The sequence below is a fragment of the Trichechus manatus genome, unplaced genomic scaffold (genome assembly GCF_000243295.1).
Source record: "Trichechus manatus latirostris isolate Lorelei unplaced genomic scaffold, TriManLat1.0 scaffold00018, whole genome shotgun sequence".
Classification (NCBI taxonomy): domain Eukaryota; kingdom Metazoa; phylum Chordata; class Mammalia; order Sirenia; family Trichechidae; genus Trichechus; species Trichechus manatus.
Window position 1 is genome coordinate 10601379 of NW_004443954.1, and position 24292 is coordinate 10625670.

General features: G+C 39.4%; 1 protein-coding gene across 1 annotated transcript in view; it reads right to left on the bottom strand.

The window, feature by feature from the left end:
• Positions 1-58: 58 nt before the first annotated feature.
• The window catches only part of CSPP1 (centrosome and spindle pole associated protein 1), a 143396-nt gene continuing 119162 nt past the window's right edge, over positions 59-24292 (bottom strand). The window contains exons 28-30 of the mRNA XM_023727764.1: positions 8082-8191; positions 3711-3849; positions 59-1926 (exon numbers count right to left, since the gene is read on the bottom strand). Of these exons, the coding sequence (XP_023583532.1) occupies positions 1715-1926; positions 3711-3849; positions 8082-8191 (461 nt within the window). The 3' untranslated portion in view covers positions 59-1714. The remainder of the gene's footprint in view (positions 1927-3710; positions 3850-8081; positions 8192-24292) is intronic.

A 24292-nucleotide genomic window follows, 5' to 3' on the forward strand; every position in this document is an offset into this window, starting at 1 on the left:
GGTTATTTTCAGCCAAAACTACAAATTAATTTTATTTGGTTCCAGTGTTTTCTTTCCAACTTCTGACATCAGGCCCCTCTCCTCCTTACCCCTCCCGTACCCAACACTTTCTTTCTAAACCATAAGATGTTCATAATTTTTAAATGTTTTGTATATTCATTAACCCAGAATACTGAGAGAAGGAGCGCAAGTGCCCGTTGGAGCAGTCTGCAGTGTGATACTGCGGGTCCTAGGGGTGCAGTTAAAGTGGTATGGGACAACGGCCTTAAAAAGGAAAGTGGAACATGTCGCCATAAATTATCTTAAGGGGGTTCTGTAAAAAACAGAATTGTTCGGTCTTTGCTCCCCACTTCTTTTAATGAGCAGTTATTGAAAAATGCATTTATAAGAGAGGAAACATTGCTACGACAACCAAGACACTGTATTTGTCACCCCTGAGCCACAGCCGTGTTCAAGCCCAGCTGGATGCTAGAGCTGGGAGCCACCTTGGGTTGTCCCTGTCAGCCACCAGAACCTTCAGGTCTTTCTGAGGTACGAGTTCTTCAGATGACATGGTGGTTTATTATTTGATGGTGTAATATGAAGACTGTCCCCTAAAGGAAACAAGGATGTCACCTTACTTTAAGATGAAGGTGTAAGAAGAAAAATCTTTAATAGTGAAGTAAGCCCATGGTTAGAGACTTGAGTACAAAATTTACATGTAGCTAAAATTTGAAACGTCAGAAATTTCACCCTTGTTGCAAACTCACTCACACAATCTTCTCTCTGCCATGAGTTACGTCGGAGGGAAAGGGGTAAACAGCAGTGCCCGACGGTGATTATGCTGTCTGGTGCTGAAGACTCTAATCCCAGTGAAGATTATTTTCTAGAATTTGAATGACTCTTTCCTTTTTTAAAGGCACCACTTACTTACTGAGTGATTACAAAGGTTAAGTCCTTTTCCGAGCGGCCATGGTTTAACCCTCCCACCCCCGACCCCGTGTTACTGGCTCTCTCTAACTTCTGTAACACCTAGTCTAGAAACCTCAACTCCCATTAAATAAGAAGTCAACATTGGTAATGAAAATAAAAATTTATTTCTATTAAGAAATAGTTAAATCATATAAATTAGTAACTTAAAACAATGCCTTCATTGGCACAAAAATAAAATAGAGGCAGAAAGATGTAACACTGAGTGCATGGCTCATGGGGATAAAATCAATTATGGGTCCCATCATTTATCCTGAGTCAGTTGCTATAAATGACATGAACATAGCCAGCACATTTGATTCCCTAATTAGGTAGCAAATGAATAGTTGCAGCTACAACAGATGTAGTTACTAAATGAATTTCTTTTGAATAGAGATAACAAATGGCAAATGTGCATGTTAACAGAGTATTCTGGTTTTGAAGTACGGTTAAGACACGTTTTATTCGCCTTAATGACAAGCAGAATTTAAGATAATGCATACATGGTAGTTGATTCCAAGAGTTCATTACCACCCTAATTTATGGCAAAATTGTGCAAAAATAATCCTATACAATTCTACATTACATAAATCAATAGTCATGGCCTTTTATTTATGTACATAATATACATCATCATGAAAAAAATACACCTTATATACAGATGGAACATAAGTAACTTCAGGTAGGGCCAAAGTAGAACATATTAAAGGTTCAGATGTAACATTCCTTTCACCTTAGAGGCACTGTGGGGTCCAGTACGCATTTATTAGCCGTGTGCGGTGGACAGGCCCTGCCAATGAAAAGTGCCTGGTTTTCCAGGAACCTGCTGCTGCTCTTGATTCATGTGCTCTGCCATGAATCGCTTCAGCGTTTCTGAGGTGCCAGGGCGGAGCCAGGGCTCAGTCGCTACAGAGTTTGTTCCGTCATCACCCACTGGTTTCATGATGTCATCGGGGTCAACCAGTGAACTCTCATCATCTAAAGGACGCCAAAAAAAACCATTACTCAGGTGGTGCAGGTGCACGCGTGTGGCTAGAACTTAAGGCTTTCGTGGTCCAGCCCACCACAGCCCTGCCCTCCCCGCAGTGTTGTTCCAAACTGCTCTACTTCATCCAGTCCTTCACTTCAGGGGCAGGAAAGCAAGCCCAGGAAGGGGCCAATTGTGTAGAAACAAAAAATGATCAACTGAATAACGGGACTCCATGTTGCCAGCGCCTACAGGGCGAGGCCTGGAATTCTGTCTCTAAGAGGACACTGAGGGGCCTGTGGAAGTACAGGCAATGTGATCATTGTTCCCTGCTAGAGAGAACTAACGGATACCACAGAACAGTTTTTAAAAATTGACAAGGTTTGGGGGTAATCCCAACTTACAACACTGCTATAAGGAAATGATGTCATTTGGTAAAGCAGGAGTCATGGGAGTCAATGACTTCGCTCCTGACCTAAGAGGGTGTAGCTCAGCCAGTCTCTGCTCGGAGAAGTAGCTCTTACTGTATGTTTCATTCTTAAATGGACTTGATCACACTCAACTTCTGTACCTTGTATTTTATTTATTATTAGATATGATAATAGGAAAATCTGTCTTCCTACCCTGTGATGTCAATTTTTCTTTTTTAAAAAAAAAGACATCTCCCGGTCTGTCAAGGATTAGCCCAGCAAAGGGACATGTGCAATCAATTTAATGAGCAATCAATCCACATCGTACCAAAAAGCTCCTGTTCAAAAGGACAATGTTAAACAAAAACAGTTTAGAAATTGAAAACCTTCTGAAAGAGTAGATTGTTAAAATGCTTTCTTTTCTCTCAATGTAAACATGTATCTGTTAAATATTAACTTATTGGTTCTAAAAGAAGACAGGACAGATGAAAAAGGCCTTTTAGTGAGAAAGAAAAAGTCACCTTCCTCCTGTTGCACGTTTTTCCATGTATGAGATGGAAAGTACTGTGTTCGATTTACCATGTCTGCTAGGACACTGACTGCTAGAGATGATGTGAGCACAGTTTTAAATTAACACAGTATTATAGGTAGGCTCTTAGGGAAATTGCTATTAGAAAATTAATGTAGCTTCATAGTCTAGAGTACTGTACAGATGAGGCCACTCTACTGAAATAACCAGACAGGATAAACTGGTCCTGTTGCACTGACTGACAGGCTGGCGGAGCAGCTCACTCCCGGCCTGGGTGCCGTCAGCGCCTGCGCACGCTCTGAGCACTCACTCCCTGGCGCCCTGCTTTATGGCTGCTTCTCCAAGCGGGGAGAGTCAAAGGAGCCTGCCTACCTGTGCTGAGAAGACTAACTCTGACTTGGAGAAAATGGTAACCTGAGGCCTTCTGCTTTGTCCAAGGTGCAGATAGCCAAGTAAAAAGGTAAAAATAACTTCCTAGTACTACAGATTTACAATAGATGTGTTATTTAAAGAACTCAAAGTATTAAAGTTACTTCCTGATAATCTCTCACTTCTATATTACTCTGCCAGCACTTATTCTAATGAAAGCAAAGCCTGGATATATTTAATAAGCAAAACCTGTATGTATCTGTTTACATTCCATCGAAAGTGGATACCCTCTCTGGTAGAAATAATCTGATACGAAACCAAATCTAAGGCTTGTCTTTGCTGGGTGGCTACTGTGTTCTCTCCCACAACTCAAAGGACTTCAAAACTCATTCCATCTATTCCCCAGCCTTCAGTGAAAAGCTCCCAGGAAGCAGGCTTAGGAGTCCTTACAGAATCTGCTGTAAGTACTAAGCTTAGTCATTTTTACCTGTATTAAGAGGTTTAGTCTGAAGTTCATTCAGTCTTCGCATTCGTTCCTCATTTCTCATTCTAACCTCATCAACATTTATGCTGGATACAGACTTTAAAGAGAGACCATCTGGTGGTACATTAGGATGAACATTATCCTGTAGTTAGAAAACAGAACTTCAGAAACAGTCATTAACAGAATACATTCAGAATGAATAGGGAATCAAAACATGTTCTTGCCCTTGATAAATGTACAATGGGATGAACAAAATAAAACAAATGAAAATATGTAGCACTTATATTCTAACTCCTGATGTTTGTTTATCCACGCAGGCTCCGATGACCTTCAGTCAAGGATAAGGTGTAGGATTTGTGATAACAAAGAAATACTGCCATTTGGGGAAGTTTGAGAAATACAGTATAAGATGCAAAAGGAAAAACTGAAACAACAGGGGCTCAGAATCAACCCAGCTGTAGAATCATAAGGAAAAAAAACCTTAGACTTGTGAACAGACGAGCCCACAAAATTCAATGGAGGGAAAAGTCAGACTTTGCAACACATGGTGCTGGAACATCTGGGTATCTGGATGCAAAAAAGAACGTGGGCCCCCACCTGCTGCACGCAGACACTGACTCAGTGGGTCATAGACCTAAACTGCAGAGCTAAGACTATAAAACTCTTAAAACACAGGAGTGAATTTTTGTGATCTTGGCAATGGTTTCTTAGATAAGACACCAAAAGCACAAGAAAAGGGAGGATTGACAAGTTAGACCTCATCAAAATGAAAAATGTTTGTGCTTCAAAGGACACCTTCAAGAAAATAAAAAGACAACCCACAGAAAGGGAGAAAATATTTGCAAATCATATATCTGATAAGGGACTTGTATCCAGAATATATAAAGAACTCTTACAACTAAACAATAAAAAGATAAATTAACCCAATTAAAAAATGAGCAAAGGATTTAAATAGACGTTTCTGCACAAGAAGATACACGAATAGCTAACAAGCACATGTAAAGATATTCAATATTATTCATCAGGGAAATGTAGATCAAAACCTCAAGTGTTGAGAATGTACAGAAATCAGAATCCTCAAAAATTACTGGAGGGAAGGTAATATGATTCAGCCCCTTTGGAAAGCAGTCTGGCGATTCCTCAAAATGCTAAATATAGATTGCCATATAATCCAACAATTCCGCTCATACGTATACACACGAGAAATGAAAACACCAAAAACTCATACGTCATAGCAACATTATTTGTAACAAGCCAAAAAGTGAAACAACCCAAATATCTTTCAACTGATGGATGAATATATAAACAAAACATGGTATATCTCTACAATCGAATATTAATCAGCAATGAAAAGGAACAGTAATGCTACAGTATAGATGAACCTTAAAAACAGTGAGAGAAGCCAATCACAAATGATCACATTGTATGATCTCATTTATATGAAATATCCAGAAAAGGCAAATCTATAGAGACAGCGAGTGGATCAGTGACTGTCTAAGGCTCAGCAGAGCAGAGGGGCTGGTGAAGGAAGGGGGAGAATGGAGAGGGACTGCTAATGGGTACAGGGTTTCTTCGGGGGGATGCTGAAAATGTTCGCAGATTTTGGTGATGGTTGCACACTAGGTTGCACACTAAAAACTACCAACTTGTAACACTTTAAAACAGTCTGAATTTACGGTATCTATTTCAGTAAAGCTGTTAAAACATTATCAGTCCACTGCAAGTGTCCATTGTGGGGACTGGGAGAAATGAAGTCTCTGTGGTTCCTCCATTCAGAGAGATCCCAGCATGGCTGGGGATGCAGATTAACAGAAGAAAACAACCTAGGGCTGAGTGCCAGCACACATTTATGCATTTATAAAGTCAGAGAAGGTAAAAAAAAAAAAGAGGAACTTAAAGGAGGAACTCATCTGTTCCTTAATAGATAGGCAGGGAAGGAGAGTAATAGAAGAAAAACAAGGATATGAAGAAAACCTTGACCAAGATATGACTATTAAAAAATAAGATGATTTCTATGTAGGACTGGTTTAGGGAGGCTAGTTTAATACTTGTATGTAAACTTAACCATGTATAGATTTCTAAAATCAGTATTTATGTCATCTTTAAAGATGTTCTCCAAGAGACAAAAGGGCCACATAAACCAGGGACTCCACCAGCCTGAGACCAGAAGAACTAGATGGTGCCAGGCTACCATCAATGACCGCCCTGACAGGGAATACAACAGAAACTCCCTGACAGAACAGGAGAAAAGTGGAGTGCAGAACTCAAATTCTAGTAAAAAGACCAGACTTAATGGTCTGAGACTGCAGGGACCCCGGAAGACATGGCCCCCAGACTCTCTGTTAGCCCAGAACTAAAACCATTCCCAAAGCCAACTCTTCAGACAATGATTAGACTATGGACATAAAATGATACTCGGGAAGAGACTGTTTCTTAGCTCGAGTAGATACATGAGACTAAATGGGCAGCTCTTGTCTGAAGGCAAGATGAGAAGGCAAAACGGGACAGGAGCTGGTTGAATGGACACAGGAAATACAGGATGGAAAGGAGGAGCGTGCTGTCACATTATAGGGAGAGCAGCTAGGGTCACATAGCAATGTGTGTATGAATTTTTGTATGAGAGAACTGTAAACTTTCACTTAAAGCACAATTAAAAAAAAAAAGATGAATGTTCTCAAAATGGTAGATCAACAGGATGAAGAAGCAACCTGTCAGTGTCGAGATGGAAAAATTTTAAACTTGGACTTTGGCTAAGGGTCCCTAAAGGCGATCTAGAGCACCTTCTTCTAAAACATGTGGCAGATGGGGATGGAGTTGGGGTGGTCAGCAGGAGACCAGAGTGGAGATTAAATCCACGTCAATACAGATCTATGGATAACTAAGCTGGAGGCCTAGTTTATCCTCTCAACTCTCTTAGCACCTTCACATCCGTCCTCCAGAGATACCTACGGTTCTTTTTTTTGTAGTGTTCGTCAGGTTTCTCCACTGTGAAGTCACTCTGTTTTTCCCCCTTTCCACACTGCATGCCTGGGAAGCAAGTCACTATGTGTAGCCCACACTTCAGGAGGAGGGAGTTATGCTCTACTTCGAGGGTGGAGAGTCTACATAAATTATTTGGAATTGGTCTGCATAGGAGATTTGTCTATTCTCCCCCATTTATTTACTTATTCAATCATGGATTTACATCAGTATGGACTCATGGCTATTTTATTCTTTGGGTTATAATCCAATATTAACTATCTTTTGTTTTGCTCAAATTATTCCAGCTCTGGCCATTGAGAGCTCTTTCAGTTGGCCAGTTACTTTTTTAAAGCTAACTCAATTGTTGAAATTTACTTACGCCCCAAATCTAAAGTATAACTCATTGCAATTACAGGAGTGCCATGTTAGATACACTCCAAATCAGAAACGAGTATATGGACCCTAGGAAAACAACACTCCTCCAAGGGCCCTGGATAGCCATTACAAACCCGCTGGTTTACATCGTCTTGTACCAACCTTTGTTTTTGTCTTATGGCATAAAGAAGCTGGTAAAAGTTAATTCATTGAGTCAGTCATTACTGTTTCAGAGTATCAAGGTTAAGTGGAAATGCAGGTCACCTACCCTTTAGCAAGCTAGTTTATCCAAGTTCCTGCTGGCTGGTAAGACTGGACATACTGTAATGCTAATAAGCACAGCACTTGTCATCTTTTGAGAGCCCTCTGTGTACTTGGCTCAGTGCTAAATGCTTCACATATATTTTCTAACTGTATCTCCATGTCATATATAAGGAAACAGATACGGAGTTTAAGAAATTGCCCAAAGGTCACTCACTACCCAATGACAAGGTAACATCACTGGGATGTGTACTAAAGGCTCCAAAGCCTGCACTCATTACTGACTATGCTATAAAGCTGTGGGGTATACTGAAAACATGGGTTTGAATCTCAGCCTTCTTGACTATATGACCTTGGGAAAGTTATCTGACCAAAATGGGGATGACACACCTATATAATAGTCTAAGGTTATTATGAGGACATAGCAGGATTTCTCCAGCAAATGGTATCAGTTGCTTTTTGCAACTTTTCTGAAATCCATGTAATTCTGTGGAGGGGAAGGATGAAGATGGGGTGAGGAATTAACATTTATAGGGCAGAGGTTCTGTGCCAGGTACTGGGCTGTATACTTACAACCACCCCAGAAGACAGGTTCAATGATGTGCCCAAGGTCATCCAACTCCCTGGGGATAGAGCCTAGATTCAGACCCATGTACGCCTCATTCCAAAGTGAGTGCTCTTTCTTTATTGGACCACCCAGTTTAGCATGGGTTGGAACCCAGACCTCATCCTCTTCAACTGAAAAAGGGGAAAAAGAAAAAGAGACTTCATACGCACAAAGTCTAGTCCTTTCAGTTTGTTCCTTCTGCGCTCCCTCGCAGAGGGCAACTGAGATGGTGGAGGTAGGGCATCATCTTCAATGGCAGGATATGTCTCTCCATAAGCACCTGGGAAGATTGCACAATGGAGAAGTCTTAAACTTCACCATTTCAAATTTTTTATCCAGAGCTTATTTTTAACAGTTTTACTAATGTATTATTTGCACACCATAAAATTAATCCACAAACAAATAAGGAACAGCCCAGTAGATTTAGAGTTGTGGAATCATCACTACAGTCCATCTCAGAAAGTTCCTTTGTGCCCATTTGCAGTCACTCCCCACTCCCATCCCCCAAGCCCCAGGAAAACACTGATCTGCTTTCTGTCTCAAAAGATTTAAGTTTTCTCGACAATTCATATAAATGGAATCATGCAATGTAATCTTTTGTGTCTTTCACTTAGCATAATGTGTTTGAGGTTCATCTATGTTGCACCACAAATCAGTAGTTCATTCTGTTTTACTACTGAATGGTACTGCATTGTGTAGATATATCACGTTTGTCTGTGCATTCACCAGTTGATGGACATTTGAACTCTTTCTAGTTGTTGGTGATTATAAATAATGCTACATGAACATTCATGTCCAAGTTTTTGTGTAGACATATGTTTTCATTTCTTTGGGGCATATACCTAGGAGTGAAATTGCTGGGTCATATGATAACTCTATGTATAGCATTTTGAGGAACTTCCAACCTGTTTTCCAGTGTGGTTATACTATTTTACGTTGTATTAGAGGTCCAGTTTCTCCACAACCTCATCAACATTTAGTATGGTCAGTCTTTTGTTATAGCCATTCTAGTGGGCCAACAGCCTATTTGACCATGGAGATGGAATACCCTACAACATTAAGAATTTTTTTCCTATAATTATTGACTTATACTGGTGGGAGTCTGGGTAATTTTTTTTCTCTTCTCAAAATTATATTTAACGTTGTTATCTTGTTTCTATATTTATAAAAGTAAAAATATTTATCCTGAAAAATATTGGTTTGAAAAATTAACAAAGGGTCAAAAGTACCTAATTCTACAGACATTTTTTGAGCTTCTGCTCTGTGTCTAGCACTGCAATGGACTCTAGGGATCCAGGAATGAAAAGTGAAGGTCACCAGAAGAACTAGATTGTGCTTGGCTACCACTACCGACTACTCTGAACGGGATCACAATAGATGGTCCTGGACAGAGTGGGAGAAAAATGTAGAACAAAATTCAATTTCCTAAAAAAGACCTGACTTATTGGTCTGATAGAGACTGGTGGAACTCCCGAGACTATGGTCCTTAGATACCCTTCAAACTTGGAACTGAACCCACTCCTGGAGACCACCTTTCAGCCAAACAATAACCACCTGTGAGGAATGTGCACCCAGAACAATCAACCATACAAGACCAAAAGGGCAGCATTTGCCCAAAAGCAAAGTTTAGAAGGCAAGAAAGCTCAGAGAATGGAAATGGGGAACCCAGGGAGGAAGCGGGGGGAGAGTGCTGACACAGAAGGGGGAGAGTGCTGACACAGAAGGGATTGCAACTAATATCACAAAACAAGCGGTGTAAATTGTAAATAAATTGTTGAAAGGGAAACTAATTTGCTCGGTAAACTTTCACCTAAACCACAATAAAATGTTCAAAGGAAAAAAAAAGTTTTTTCCTAATATTTTATTTTGAAAAGTTTTAAATCTACAAAAAAGTTGTAATAATAATACAGCGACCTCTAGAATCACCATGTTATTTTGCCACATTTGAGATGTACACACACACACACAGTATTTGTTGTTCCTTATTTGTTTGTTTTTGCTAAACCACTTGACAGCTGGTGACATCGTGACATTTCATCCCTACATATTTCAGGACATATCATCTAAGAACAAGAACTATTTCCTACATCACCACAATCTAATCATCACATTGGGGAAAATTTAACATCGATACAATACTATCATTTAACACATATTTAGAAGTTCCTGGGTAGCTCAAATGGTTAAGTGCTCGACTACTAATTGAAAGGTTGGCAGCTCCCACCCAGAGGTGCCTCAAAAAAAAGGCCTGGTGATCTGCTTCCAAAAAGGTCACAGCCTTGAAAATCCTATGGAGTGCAATTCCACTCTGACACACATGGGGGTGCCATGAGTCAGAATCAATTTGATGGCAACTGTTTTTTTTTTTTAACATATATTTAATATTCAGATTTCCCCAATTTATAGTATACGATGGATTGACACTGTGGCTGCAACAATGAGCTCAAGTATAACAATGATTGTGAGGATGGCGCAGGACTGGGCAGTGTTTTGTTCTATTGTAGCAAGGGTCACTATTTTACAATCTACCAGCGGTGGATGAGGAGTCCCATTTCTCCACATCCTTGCCAGTATCTGTTCTCTCCCTTTTTTTTTTTTAAATCATACCCATTTTAGGTGAGGGTAAAGTGATATCTCATTCTGGTTTTGACTTACGTTTCCCCAATGACTAATGACACTGAGCATCTTTTCATGTGCTTGTTGGCTATTTGTATTTCTTCTTTGTTGAAATGTCTATTCAAGTCCTTTGCCCATTTTCTGACTGGGTTGTTTGTCTTTTCGTTAAGTCGTAGGAATTTTTTATATATTATGGATACTAAACCCTTATCTGATATATGGTTCTCGAAATTTTTCTCCCTATCTGTGGGTTGCCTCTTTGTTGTTAAAGTCCTTTGTTGAACAAAATTTTAAATTCTGATGAAGTCCAATTTTATCTCTTTTGTCTTTTCTTGCTCATGCTTTTGGTGTCATATCTAAGAATCCATTCTTAAAAACTAGGTCCCAAAGCATTATCTATGTTTTCTACTAAGAATTTTATAACTTTAGGTCTTACATTTAGGTCTTTGATCCATTTGGAGTTAATTTTCGTATATGGTGTCAGGTATGGGCCCACCTTCACTCTTTTGCACATGGAAATCAGCACCGTTTTTAAGGACACCATTATTTCTCTACTGAATGGACTCAGCAATCTTGTCAAAAATCAACTGACCATAGATGTATGGATTTATTCCTGAACTCTCAATTCTATCCCATTGGTCTACATGACTATTGTTACACAAGTACCAGACTATTTTGATTACTGTACCTTTATAGTATATTTTGAGATTGGGAAGTGTGAATCCTGCTTCTTTCTTCTTCTTTTTCAAGATTGCTTTGGCTATTCGGGGCCCCTTGTTTATTCCACGTAAATTTTACAATTGGCGTTTCCATTTCTGCAAAGAAGGATGTTGAAATTTTGATGGGGATTGTGTTCAACCTATAGACTGTTTCGAGTAGTACTGTCATCTTAACAATACTGTCTTCCAATCCATGAACGCAGAATGTTCTTCCATTTATTTAGGTTTTTAATTTCTTTCAGTACTGTTTTAACATTTTCATTGTACAAATCTTTCTCTTCCTTGGTTAAATTTATTCCTAGGTGTTTTATTCTTTTGTTGTTGTTGTTAGGTGCCGTCGAGTCAGTTCTAACTCATAGTGACCCTGTATACAACAGAACGAAACACTGCCCGGTCCTGCGCCGTCCTCACAACCGTTGTTATGCTTGAACCCATTGTTGCAGCCACTGTGTCAACACATCTCGTTGTGTCAATCCTCTTTTTCACTGACCCTCTACTTTACCAAGCATGTCTTCTTTTAGATGTTAAAAGATCAAAGGGACTTGTCTCCTTAATTTCCTTTTCAGAAAGCTCATTGCTGATGGATAAAACCTGAATGATTTTTGTGTTTTGACCTTGTATCCTGCCACTTTGCTGAATTCATCTATTAGCTCTAGTAGCTTTCTTATGGAGTCTTCGGGATTTTCTACATATAGGATCATGTTATCTGTGAAAATGGATAGTTTTACATCTCCCTTCCCTATTTGGATACCTTTTCTTCTTCTTGCCTAACTGCTCTGGCTTGGACTTCAGCACAATATTGAATAGGAGTAGTGAGAGCAGGCATCCTTGTCTTGTTCCTGACCTGAATGGGAAAGCTCTCAGTCTTTCCCCATTGAGTATGATGTAAGTTGTGGGGGTTTTTTTATAACTACCCTTCATGAGATTGAGGAATTTCCCTTCTACTCGTAGCTTGTTCAGTGCTTTTATCAGGAAAGGGGTTGGAGATTGTCAAACGCCTTCTCTGTGTCAACTGGAATGATCATTTTTCTTTGCTCTATTAATGTGACATATTACAGTGATTGATATTCTAATGTAGAACCACCCTTGCATTCCTGCAATAAATCCCACCTGATTGTGGTATATAATCCTTTTAATATGCTTTTGGATTAGGTTTGCTAGTATTTTGTTGAAAATTTTTGCATCTATATTCATAAGACATATTGGTGTGTATTTTTCTTGTACTGTCTTCATCTGGCTTTGGTATCAGAGTAATGCTAGCTTCATATGAGGAGTTAGGGAGTGTTCCCCCCTCTTCTATTTTCTAGAAGAGTTTAAGAAGGATTATGGTCACTTCTATAAATCTTTGGTGGAATTCCCCAGTGAAGCCATCTGGTCCAGGACTGATCTTTTTTGGCATGTTTTTGATTACTGGAACTTCTTCACTTGTAATGGGTTTGCTGAGATCTTCTATTTCTTCTTGAGTCAGGGCAGGACATTTGTTTGTTTCAAGGAATTTGTCCATTTCATCTAGGTTATCTAATTTTTTGGCATATAATTGTTCAGACTATTCTGTTATGATCTTCTATTTCTCTAGGGTCGATTTTAAGTTCCCCATTTTCATTTGCGATTTTCTCTCCCCTTTTCTTTGTCAGTCTAGCTAAAGGTTTGTCTATTTTATTTATCTTTTCAAAAAACCAACTTCTGGTTTCATCGGTTCTTTCTGTTGCTTTTCTATTCTTTTATTGATCTGTGCTCTGGTTTTTGTTACTTACTTCCCCTCTGGTAGCTTTGGGCTTGGTTTATTCTTCTTTTTCTAGTTCCTCAAGTTATGAGGTTAAGGTTATGGATTTGAGCTCTTTCTTCTTTTTTAATGTAGGCATTTTACTGCTATAATTTTCCCTCTAAGCACTGTCTTCACTGTGTCCCATAAGTGTTGGTATGCTGTGCTTTCATTTCAATGCTACTCTTAAGTATTTCCTGGTTTCTCTCTTTTTTCTTTACTCCACTGGTTATTTAATAATGTGTTAACTTCCACACATTTGTGTATTTTCCAGTTTTCCTTCTGATATTAATTTCTAATTTCACTCCACTGTATGAAATCGTGATCAGAGAAGATACGTTGTATAATTTCAATCTTTTTAAATTTATTGGGACTTGCTTTGTGACCTAACATATGGTCTATCCTGGAGAAAGATCCATGTGCACTGCAGTAGAATGTATATTGTGCTGTTGGTGGATGGAGTGTTCTACAGATGTATATTAGATCTAGTTGGTTAATAAACCAAAACCCCACTGCTGCTGAGTCAATTCTGACTCATAGCAACCCTACAGGACAGAGGAGAACTTCCCCATAGGGTTTCTTAGGCTGTTAATCTTAACGAAAGCAGACTGCCACATCTTCCTCCTGTGAAGCGGCTGGTGGGTTCCACCGACCTTTCGGTTAGCCGCCAAGTACTTAACAACTGCATCACCAGGGCTCCTTAGTTGGTTTAAAAAAAAAAAAAAAACCATTGCCATGGAGTTGATCCCGACTTACAGCAACCCTATAGGACAGAGTAGAACTGCTCCATAGGGTTTCCAAGGAACGTCTGGTAGATCTGAACTGCCGACCTTTTGGTTAGCAGCCAACCTTTTAACCACTGCTCCACTGGAGCGCCAGTTGGTTAGTGAAAACCCACTGATGTCAAGTCAATTCTGACTCATAACGACCCTATAGAACAGGGTAAAACTGCCCCATAGGGTTTTCAAGGAACGGCTGGTAGATTCCCACTGCCAACCTTTTGGTTAGCAGCGTAACACTTAACCCCTGCGCCAACAGGACTTGTTTAAATCCTCTATTTCTTTACTGACCTTCTTCCTAGATGTTCTGTCCATTATTGAAAGTGGTATACTGAAGTCTCCAACTATTATCATAAAGCTATTGGGGGTATATATATATAATTGTTATATCTTCTTGATGAATTGACCCTTTCGCCATTATATAATGTCCTTCTTTGTTTCTTATAATAGATTTTGACTTAAAGTCTATTTCGTCTGATATTAAAATTGCCACTCCAGTTCTCTTTTGGTTACTATTTGCATGGAATCTTTTTTCCATCCTTTCACTTTCAAATTCCTTGTGTCCTTGGGCCTACATGTGTCTCTTGCAGACAGCATGTCACTGGATCATGATATTGTATCCACTCTCCCTTTTAATTTAAGCATTTAGTCAATCTACATTCAAGGTATTTACTGATAAGGAAGGATTTACTTCTTGTTACTTTGTTATTTTGTTTGGTTTTCAGTGTCTTATACCTTCTTTGTCCCTCATTTCCTCCAATACTGCCTTCTTTTTGCTTACTTGATCTTTTGTAGTGAACCATTTTGATTCCCTTGTCCGTTCTTTTCATGTGTATTTAGATTTGTGTGTGTGTGTGATTACCATGAGGATTATATTTAACATGTTGTATTTATAAGAACCTGGTTTATATTGATACCAACTTAAGTAACATACAAAAATTCTATCCTATACCATGCCCCCAACCCTGTTTATGTTGTTCTCACCTATTACGTCTCTATACATAAATTTTTGCCTACTTTTTATGCATTTGTTATTATAAAACATGAAGGACATAACAGCTAGAATTACCAACCAAAATTAGTATAAAACTTGCCCTTACACTTGCCCGTGCAATTATCTTTAGTAGAGATCTTCTTTTCTATGTACAGATTCAAGTTACTGTCTAGTGTCCTTTCCTATTTGAAGGACTCCCTTTAGCATTTCTTTTAGGGCAAGTCTAGTGGTTACAAACTCTCTCAGCTTTTGCTTATCTGAAAATATCTTAATTCCACCCTCATTCTTCAAGGACAGCTTTGCCAAATACACTATTCTTGGTTTACAGTTCTTTTCTTTCAATACTTCAAATATGTCATTCCACTGCCTTCTGGTCTCAGGTTTCTGAGAAGACATCGGCACTTAATCTTATCAGGGCTCTTTTGTGACTATTCTCTCTTGCTGCTTTCAGGATTTTCATTATCTTTAACTTTTGAGAGTTTGATAATAACGCAGCTCAGTGTAGATGTCTCTGGATTTATGCTACTTGGATTTCATTGAGTTTCTTAGATTTGTAGATTCATGTTCTTCATAAGATTTGGAAAGTTTTCTGCCATTATTTCTTCAAATATTCTTTCTGTCCCTTTCTCTTGTCTCCTTCTGAGATTCCCATGATGTGTACCTTAGTTTGCGTGGTGGAGTCCTACATTTCCATCAGGCTATGCCCAGCAATCTTGAGCTTTCTCTCTTGTTGCTCCTCAGTCTTCATAATTTCAACTACTTTATTATCCTTTAGATAGCTGATTCTTTCTTCTGCCTGCTCAAATCTGTTGTTAAATCCTTCCAATACAGGTAGTTCCCAACTTATGATGGGGTTCCATTCTGAAGACTCTGTCATAAGTCAGTTCTGATGTAAGATTTTTTTTTTTTTTTAGTTTTCATTTCAGAACATGGCAGTGTTTTGAACAATAAACCATAAAATTGAACATCTGTGAGTGAACATACGAGAATGACTGTTGTTGTTGTTCTTAAGTGCCATCGAGTCAATTCCAACTCATAGCAGGCCCTATGGACAACAGAACGAAACACACTCGGTCCTGCACCATTCTCACAACCGTTATGTTTGAGCTCATTGTTGCAGCCACTGTATCAATCTATCTCATCGAGGGTCTTCCTCTTTTTCTCTTTTTCACTGACCCTCTACTTTACCAAGCATGATGTCCTCTTACAGGAACTGGTCCCTCCTGATAACATGCCCAAAGTACATGAGACAAAGTCTCGCCATCCTCACTTCTAAGGAGCATTCTGGCTGTACTTCTTCTAAGACAAATTTGTTCGTTCTTCTGGCAGCCCATGGTATAGTCAATATTCTTCACCAACGCCATAATTCAAAGGCATCAATTCTTCTTCTGTCTTCCTTATTCACCGTCCAGCTTTCACATGCATACGAGGCAACTGCAAATACCGTGGCTTGGGTCAGGGCACCTTAGTCCTCAACGTGACATCTTTGCTTTGTATCATTTTAAAAAGGTCATTTGCAGCAGATTTGCCCAATGCAATATGTCGTTTGATTTCTTGACTGCTTCTTCCTTGGGCATTAATTGTGGATCCAAGTAAAATGAAATCCTTGACAACTTCAATATTGGTCCAGTTGTGAGGATTTCTGTTTTCTTTAAGTTGAAGTGTAATCCATACTGAAGGCTATAGTCTTTGATCTTTATCGGTAAGTGCTTTAAGTCCTCTTCACTTTCAGCAAGCAAGGTTGTGTCGTCTGCATATTGCAGGTTGTTAATAAGTCTTCCTGTAATCTTGATGCTGTGTTCTTCTTCATACAGTACAGCTTCTCGGATTATTTGCTCAGCATACTGCTTGATTAAGTATGGTGAAAGGATACAACCCTGATGCACACCTTTCCTGATTTTAAACCATGCAGTATACCCTTGTTCTGTTCAACGACTGCCTCCTGGTCTATGTACAGGTTCCACATGAGCACAATTAAGTGTTCTGAAATTCCCATTCTTCCCAATGTTATCCATAATTTGTTATGATCCACACAGTGGAATGCCTTTGCATAGTCAATAAAACACTGGTAAATATCTTTTTGGTATTCTCTACTTTTAGCCAAGATCCATTTGACATCAGCAATGGTATCTGTTGTTCCACAACCTCTTGTGAAACTGACTTGAATTTCTGGCAGTTCCCTGTCTATGTACTGCTGCAACCATTTCTGAATTACCTTCACCATAATTCTACTTGCATGTGATATTAATGATACTGTTAGATATTTCCACAGTCTGTTGGATCACCTTTCTTTGGAATGGACACAAATATGGATCCCTGCCAGTTGGCTGGCCAGGTAGCTGTCTTCCTAATTTCTTGGCATAGATGAGTGAGCATTTTCAACATTGTATCTGTTCCAAGAATGATAACATCAACGAATTGCGTGCTGCAACACTGTATGGGGCACATATTGCCAATGATAACATGTACTAAAAAAAAAAAACCCAGACAGTCATAAGTGCGGTTTGTTGTTAACTCAAATACATTGTAAATTGGGGAATACCTGTAATTTTTTAATTTCAGTTCTATTTAGTTTTTTTTATGTGTCTATATCCTTATTCTTGTTTTGTTCATACATCGTTTACTTGATTTCCTTTGGTTGTCTGTGTTTTCCTTTAGTTCTTGGAGCTTGCTTAACATTGTTTTATGTTCTTCCAATCTGTTCATTATCTGGGCTTCCATAGAGATGATTTCTCTCCTGTCATCTTGTTCACTTGAATATGCTATCATTTCCAGGTTTTTTTGTGCTATGTGTGTCTCTGTGTGTATGTGTTTTGAAGCCAGGATATTAGAATTTTACAAGGTTTTAGCTTCCTCAATTCCCCTATATATACATGGTGCTTTCAATGGCACTAATTTCTACAAAAAACTCTTAGGCAGGCACAACCTTCAAACTTTGCTTACTGCTCCCTCTCCCTCCCTGTGAAATCACCAGGATAGGCCTGACCAAGGTTTCAGTCTTTCAGCAGCTCCCAGACAGATAAGAAAACACACACTAATCAATCTGCCCTCAGAGGTCACAACCTTGTCTTTGGTTACCACTCCCTCTCCTGAACTGAGAGGCCTCCAATTCTGGCCAGACCAAGGTTTCGGTCTTTTAGTGGCTCGCAAAGCAATCAGAAAACGCACAATGATTAATCTGCCCTGGGTCAGGTATAGCCCTCAGTCCTTGATCACAGTTCCGTCCCTGTTCTGTGAGGACTCCAATTCCAGTCAGACCAAGGTTTCAGTCTTTCAAGCTGCCTCCAGACTAGTCAGAATATATACCCTGAACAGTCTGCTAGCAAGATCTGTCCTATTAACTTCAGAAACAGAGATGGGGACCCTTTGAAGTACATAAGAGAGCCATGCACTGGCTGGGGGTGCAGCTGTGGCAGAGCCCCAGCCACCTGTCTGCCATGCCAGGAGAAGGAGGAGCAGGTTGAGATTCCTACTGGTTTAGTCCTTGTCTTGATCCAGTTTGTGGTTCCTTGCTGTGATCACTTACCTACCTTTTCAAAGTTCTCACAGGGCTTAGTACAGACTTCTAGTTGCTTTTCTTGGTGTTCATGTGGGAAGGTCAGAATTTTAGACCTGCTCACCCTGCCATCTTCCCAGCATTTTCCTTATCATGTCTTTTTATTCTGTTGTAATCTGGAACAGTTCTCTAACCTTTTTTTGTCTTTCATGGCATTGATAAGTTTTGGAGGATCCAGTTCAGCTGTAGAAAATCTCTCAATTTAGATCTAATTGTTAAAAGTTCTAACTGACCATCGGAAATGATCAGACTTCAGACATATTAAGTCCCTTACTTACTAATACAATGACAAAGTTTATCTTGAGAAGAGACATCTTCAAAAATTCACAAATTGACAAAATAAGGGCAAGCTTCTCATACTGAGACAAAGAGAGAAAATGGATTAAATAGCTCTGTTTGAGACTAATCTATTTATTATACCTGGAGTCAAAACATTAACTTCTTTAGTTCCAAAAACTCTTCATCTCAAGTCTCTAAAGCCTTCTGGGGGCAAAGTTTACTCACTACAATTCTAAGAGGTAGTAGAGTCTGGTCAGGAAAGATTACATGTGGTCTTTCTCAAATAGAGGAGAGAGATCTGTGTGTTTTAAGGTTAGAGCTAATGATCCCTGACTTTCTTGACCAGGGATCAAACTCAATTTTACCATTCATTGTAAATTTACATATCTCAGAAGGAAAATACCAAATGAGATAATGCATTTTAAAAGCATCTAACACCATGCCAGAAGATAGTACGCATTCAACAAATGTTCTTTTCCTCTCACTGCAAATTCTTGCAAAATTCTGGAACCCAGCAGAAGCCACTGGTCTGACCCACATTGACTACAGCAGTGGTACACAGTCATGACTATGGGATATTTACAATGCCCATTAACCAAAGAGACAGACGCTGTATCTGTGGTCTAGTGTACAGTCTAGTGTAATGAAATACTCCAAGACACTACCTCGAGCGCCCCAGACTATCTTCATTGTTAGCCGGGACAGGTCATATTTCCCTGATGCCTCCATAGAAGAGCTGTCTTCCCATCCCTATGTCCTACTATCACTATCTTTACTCATTCTCCCTAATATAACTTCCTTATTTTCCAGGATAGGAAAAACACATTTGGGGGGAAGAAAACTAATATAGAGTAGTCTGAAACTTCTATCACATAAAAATCTAAAGTAACTGATATGAAATACAGTTCGTATATAAACCAAAAAACCAAACCCATTGCTGTCAAGTCATTCCAACTCATAATGACCTTAAAGGACAGAGAAGAACTGCCCAGTAGTGTTTCTAAGGAGCAGTTGATGGATTCGAACCGCTGATCTTTTGGTTAGCAGCCAAGCTCTGAACCAGTGTGCCACCAGGGCTCCAGTTAGTATATAGAAGAGATAATTCCCTAATGCCCCTAGAATACCAGAAAAGCTTATGATCAGAGTACATAATTATAAGAGAGAAAAAAGATCCCATGGTACCTTCACATATCTGCTGAAGATTTTATTCCTACTTTTTTAATTGAAATTTTTATTGAGATAATTATACATTCACATGCAGTTGTAGGTAATAATAGAGATCCCCTGTACACTTTGCCCAATTCCTCTCCCCAATTAACATTTTGCAGAACTATAGCACACTATCACAACCAGGATATTAATACTGATACAATCCACCAAGCTTATTCAGATTTCCCCATTTTACTTGTACTCATTTGTGTGTGTGTATTCAGTGCTATAGCGTTTCATCACCTGTGTACATTCTTGTATCCACACCACAGTCAAATACAGAACAGTTCCAAAACCACAAGGACCCCTTCACGTTCCCTTTTACAATCTAGGGCTCCGAACTAGTTCTTCCAGTTAGAACTCCCACTGAGAATTTGCATTTCTAACAAGTTCCCAAGAAGTTATACATTAGAATCACCTGCGGTTCTTATCAAACTATAGATTCTGAGTTACTGTAGCTGGGATAGAAAAGCAAATTCTCAGCATTGAACTTGTTAGAAATGCAAATTCTCAGCAGGTGTTGGAACCAGAATGAACCAGTTCGAAGCCCTGTTATTATCACACCCACCTATCCTTACTCCCAAGCTCTAGCAACCATTAATCTGCCATCAATTTCTAAAATTTTGTCATTTCAAAAATGTTATATAAATGGAATCAGTCAGTATGTAACTTTTTGCGATTAGGTTTCTTTGCTCAGTGTATTTCCCTGGAGACTCATCCAAGTTATGGTGTGTATCAATACTGTTCCTTTTTATTGTTGAGTAGTATTCCATAGCATGAACATACCACAGGTTCTCTAACCATTCACCTAGGGAAGGACATCTAGGGTGACTCAGTTTTTGGCTATTATAAATAAAGCTGCTGTGAACATTTGTGTACGGGTTTCTCTGTGAACTCTTCCTAGATTTTTAGAGCTCTTTTAAGTTATTCTGAGTTTGAAACCAACTTTCTAAAATATATTTGATAATGATTCATTAAAACTGGTAATAAGGAGGTGGGGCCAAGATGGCGGAGTAGTCAGATGCTTCCAGTGGACCCTCTTACAACAAAGACCCAAAAAAACAAGTGAATCGATTATATATGACAATTAAGGAGCCTTGAACATCAAAGGCAAAGTGGAGGAACTGGACTTAGTGGCAGGGGGAGGGAGAGATGGTTTGGAAGCAGTGAGGAGGTGCCAGACCTGACCTGGCAAAAGCCTGAGCCCTTCAGGCCTGATCAGCTGCTCAGGGTAAGCAGTGAGGCAGGCAAGCAGCCGTGCTTGGGAGGTGTATTCTGCACCAGGAGAGACCCAGAGGCAGAAAGTCTACTTGGCCACCAAGAACCACTGAGGAGCAGCCCTCAACCGGCGAAAGATAAGTACTGCATCCAGCCTACAGCATGGATCAAAAACACCGCCGTTAGGGAAGAACGTCTCTCCCATTTACCTCCCCGCTCCCTGCTCTGCACTGGGTCCTGGACCGGCTTCAGCAATTGCCAAGTCCCCTGGGCAGGAAGTAGGATCCATCATATGCCCTGAGTCATTCTCCCAGCATTGGAGAGTGAACAAATTAACAAATGGGGGGAAAAAAAATGCCGGCTCCCCTAAGCCAGGAACTCAGGGTAGGCACAGCTCCTTTGCCTAGGCACAGGCATAAGGGATCCACAGACTTTGAGTGCCTTTCCCCCTGCATAGACTTGTGTAGGCCCATTTCAACAGCGTAGGCCCTCATTACCGCAGTATAACAGGGTATATACCTGAAGTCTAACTTCAACTGTTTCAGCTGTGAAGTGGCAGATTCGTGACATATGACACTGCTCTGCTCATTAAGCAGGTCTTCACCTACACACATCAGGGGCCTGAAGACTGGTGTCTCCACGCACACCACCTAGTCACCTGTGATAGGGGCCCAAAAATAAGAGGTGCCCCCCAGTCCTTACAGTCAACAGCATTGGGTGCTCATAGTCCAGCTGCAAAACCCACCCACCTATGCACTCTAAGGAACAGTGACACATCTTCCTGGACACTCGGGGGTGGCCATCAGCCCCCTGTCTTGCTCAGAGTGTGTCTCCCTGCTGCAGTCAGATGCCTGTGCCTACACCAATCACCCATGCCTGTCTAGGACTGTAGGTGACAGCCTGCAACACGTACTTGGTGGCTATCTACCTGGGCACCTGAGCTGAATCAATACAGGAGAAGTGGGCGGACTCCTGAGTTCACATACCTAGTAACAGATCTAACCACCTGGTGACAGGACACTAGAGCTTCAAAGGTGCCAATAATGAAAGTAGCTCACAGAAGCAGCCTATTTGGGCATATGAAAACAAAACAAGAAGCTAGGACACAGTAAGCAAACATAAAATAAATAAATAAAATAACTTAACTGATGGCTCGGAGACAACAGTCAATATCAAATCACATAAAGAGGCAGTCCATGATGGCTTCAGCAAGCTCCCAAAATAAAGAATCTAGAAATTTTCCAGAGGAGGAAAATTTGTTGGAATTACCAGAGGCAGAATACAAAAGATTAATATACAGAACTCTTCAAGAGATTAGGAAGGAAATTAAGCAAAATGCAGAACACAAAATAGAGGAAATTAAAAAGATTAGAGAAGGGCATAATCACAAATTTAACAGACTGCAAGAATCCACAGAGAGAGAGGAAACAGAAATCCAGAAGATTAACAATAAAATGTGAGAACTGGACAACTCAATAGAAACCCACAGGAACGTAATTGAGGCAATGGAAGTCAGAATTAGTGAGATAAAAGATAAAGCACTTGACACCAACTTATTTGAGGAAAAAATCAGATAAAAGGATTTAAAAAAATGAAGAAATCCTAAGAATTATGTGGGATTCTATCAAGAGGAACAACCTATGAGTGACAGGAGTACCAGAACAGGGGGGATAAGAGAAAATACAGAGAGAATTGTTGAAAATTTGTTGGCAGTAAACTTCCCTGATATCGTAAAAGATGACAAGATATCTATCCAAGACGCTCATCGAACCCCATATAAGGCAGATCCCAGAAGAAAGTCACAAAGACATATTATAAACGAACTTACCAAAACCAAAGATAAACAGAATTTTAAGAGCGGCTAGAGATAAACAAAAAGTCATCTACAAAGGAGAGTCAATAAGAATAAGCTCAGACTACTCAGCAGAAACCATGCAGGCAAGAAGGCAATGGGATGACATATATAAAGCCTTGAAGGAAAATACTGCCAGCCAAGAATTATATATCCAGCAAAACTGTCTTCAAATATGATGGCGAAATTAGGGCATTTCCAGATAAACAAAAGTTTAGGGAATATGCAAAAACCAAACCAAAATTACAAGAAATACTAAAGGGAGTCCACCAGTTAGAAAATCAATAACATCAGATAACAACCCAAGACTAGAACATAGGACAGAGCAACCAGATATCAACCCAGATAGGGAAGTCACAAAAATGAAGCAAAGCTAAAACACTGAAAATAGGGAAACAGATGTTGATATGTGAAAGATGACAACATTAAAACAAAAAAAGAGGCATTTAAAAAATGTAGACATAGACTTTTCATATGGAGAGGAAGTCAAGGTGATATAAAGAAATAAAAGACTGGTATAAACGTAGAAAAATAGGGGTAAATATTAAGGTAACCACAAAGGAAACTAACAATCCTAAAAGTCAAAATAAAAAGCTAGAAAAATATATATAAAGACTCAACAAATAGAAATCTACAATGATGAAACACATAAAGAAAAACAACTCAGCACAGAAAATTAAGTGGAACAAATACTGTCAACAACACACAAAAAAAGACATCAAAATGATGACACTAACCTCATACCTATTAATAATTACGCTGAATTTAAATGGACTAAATGCACCAATAAAGAGACAGAGAGTGGCAGATTGGATTAAAAAACACGTTCTGTCTATATGCTGTCTACAAGAGACACATCTTAGACTTAAAGACACAAACAAACTAAAACTCAAAGAATGGAAAAAAATATATCAAGCAAACAGCACTCAAAATAGAGCAGGAGTGGCAACATTAATCTCTGACAAAACAAAATTTAAAGTAAAATCCACCACAAAGAATAAGAAAGGACACTATATAATGATTAAAGTGTGAATACACCAGGAGGACATAACTATAATAAATACTTACACATCTGACAGGGCTCCAAAATACATAAAACAAACTCTAACAGCACTGAAAACAGAGACAGACAGCTCCACAGTAGTAGTGGGAGACTTTAACACACCACTTTCGGTGAAGGACAGAACATCCAGAAAGAGGCTCAATAAAGACATGGAAAATCTAAATGCTACAGTCAACCAACTTGATCTCACAGACATATACTGAACACTCCACCAAACAGCAGTCAAGTATACTTTCTTTTCCAACGTGCATGGAACATTCTCCAGAATAGACCACATACTAGGCCATAAAGCAAGCATTAACAGAATCCAAAACATCGAAATATTACAAAGCAT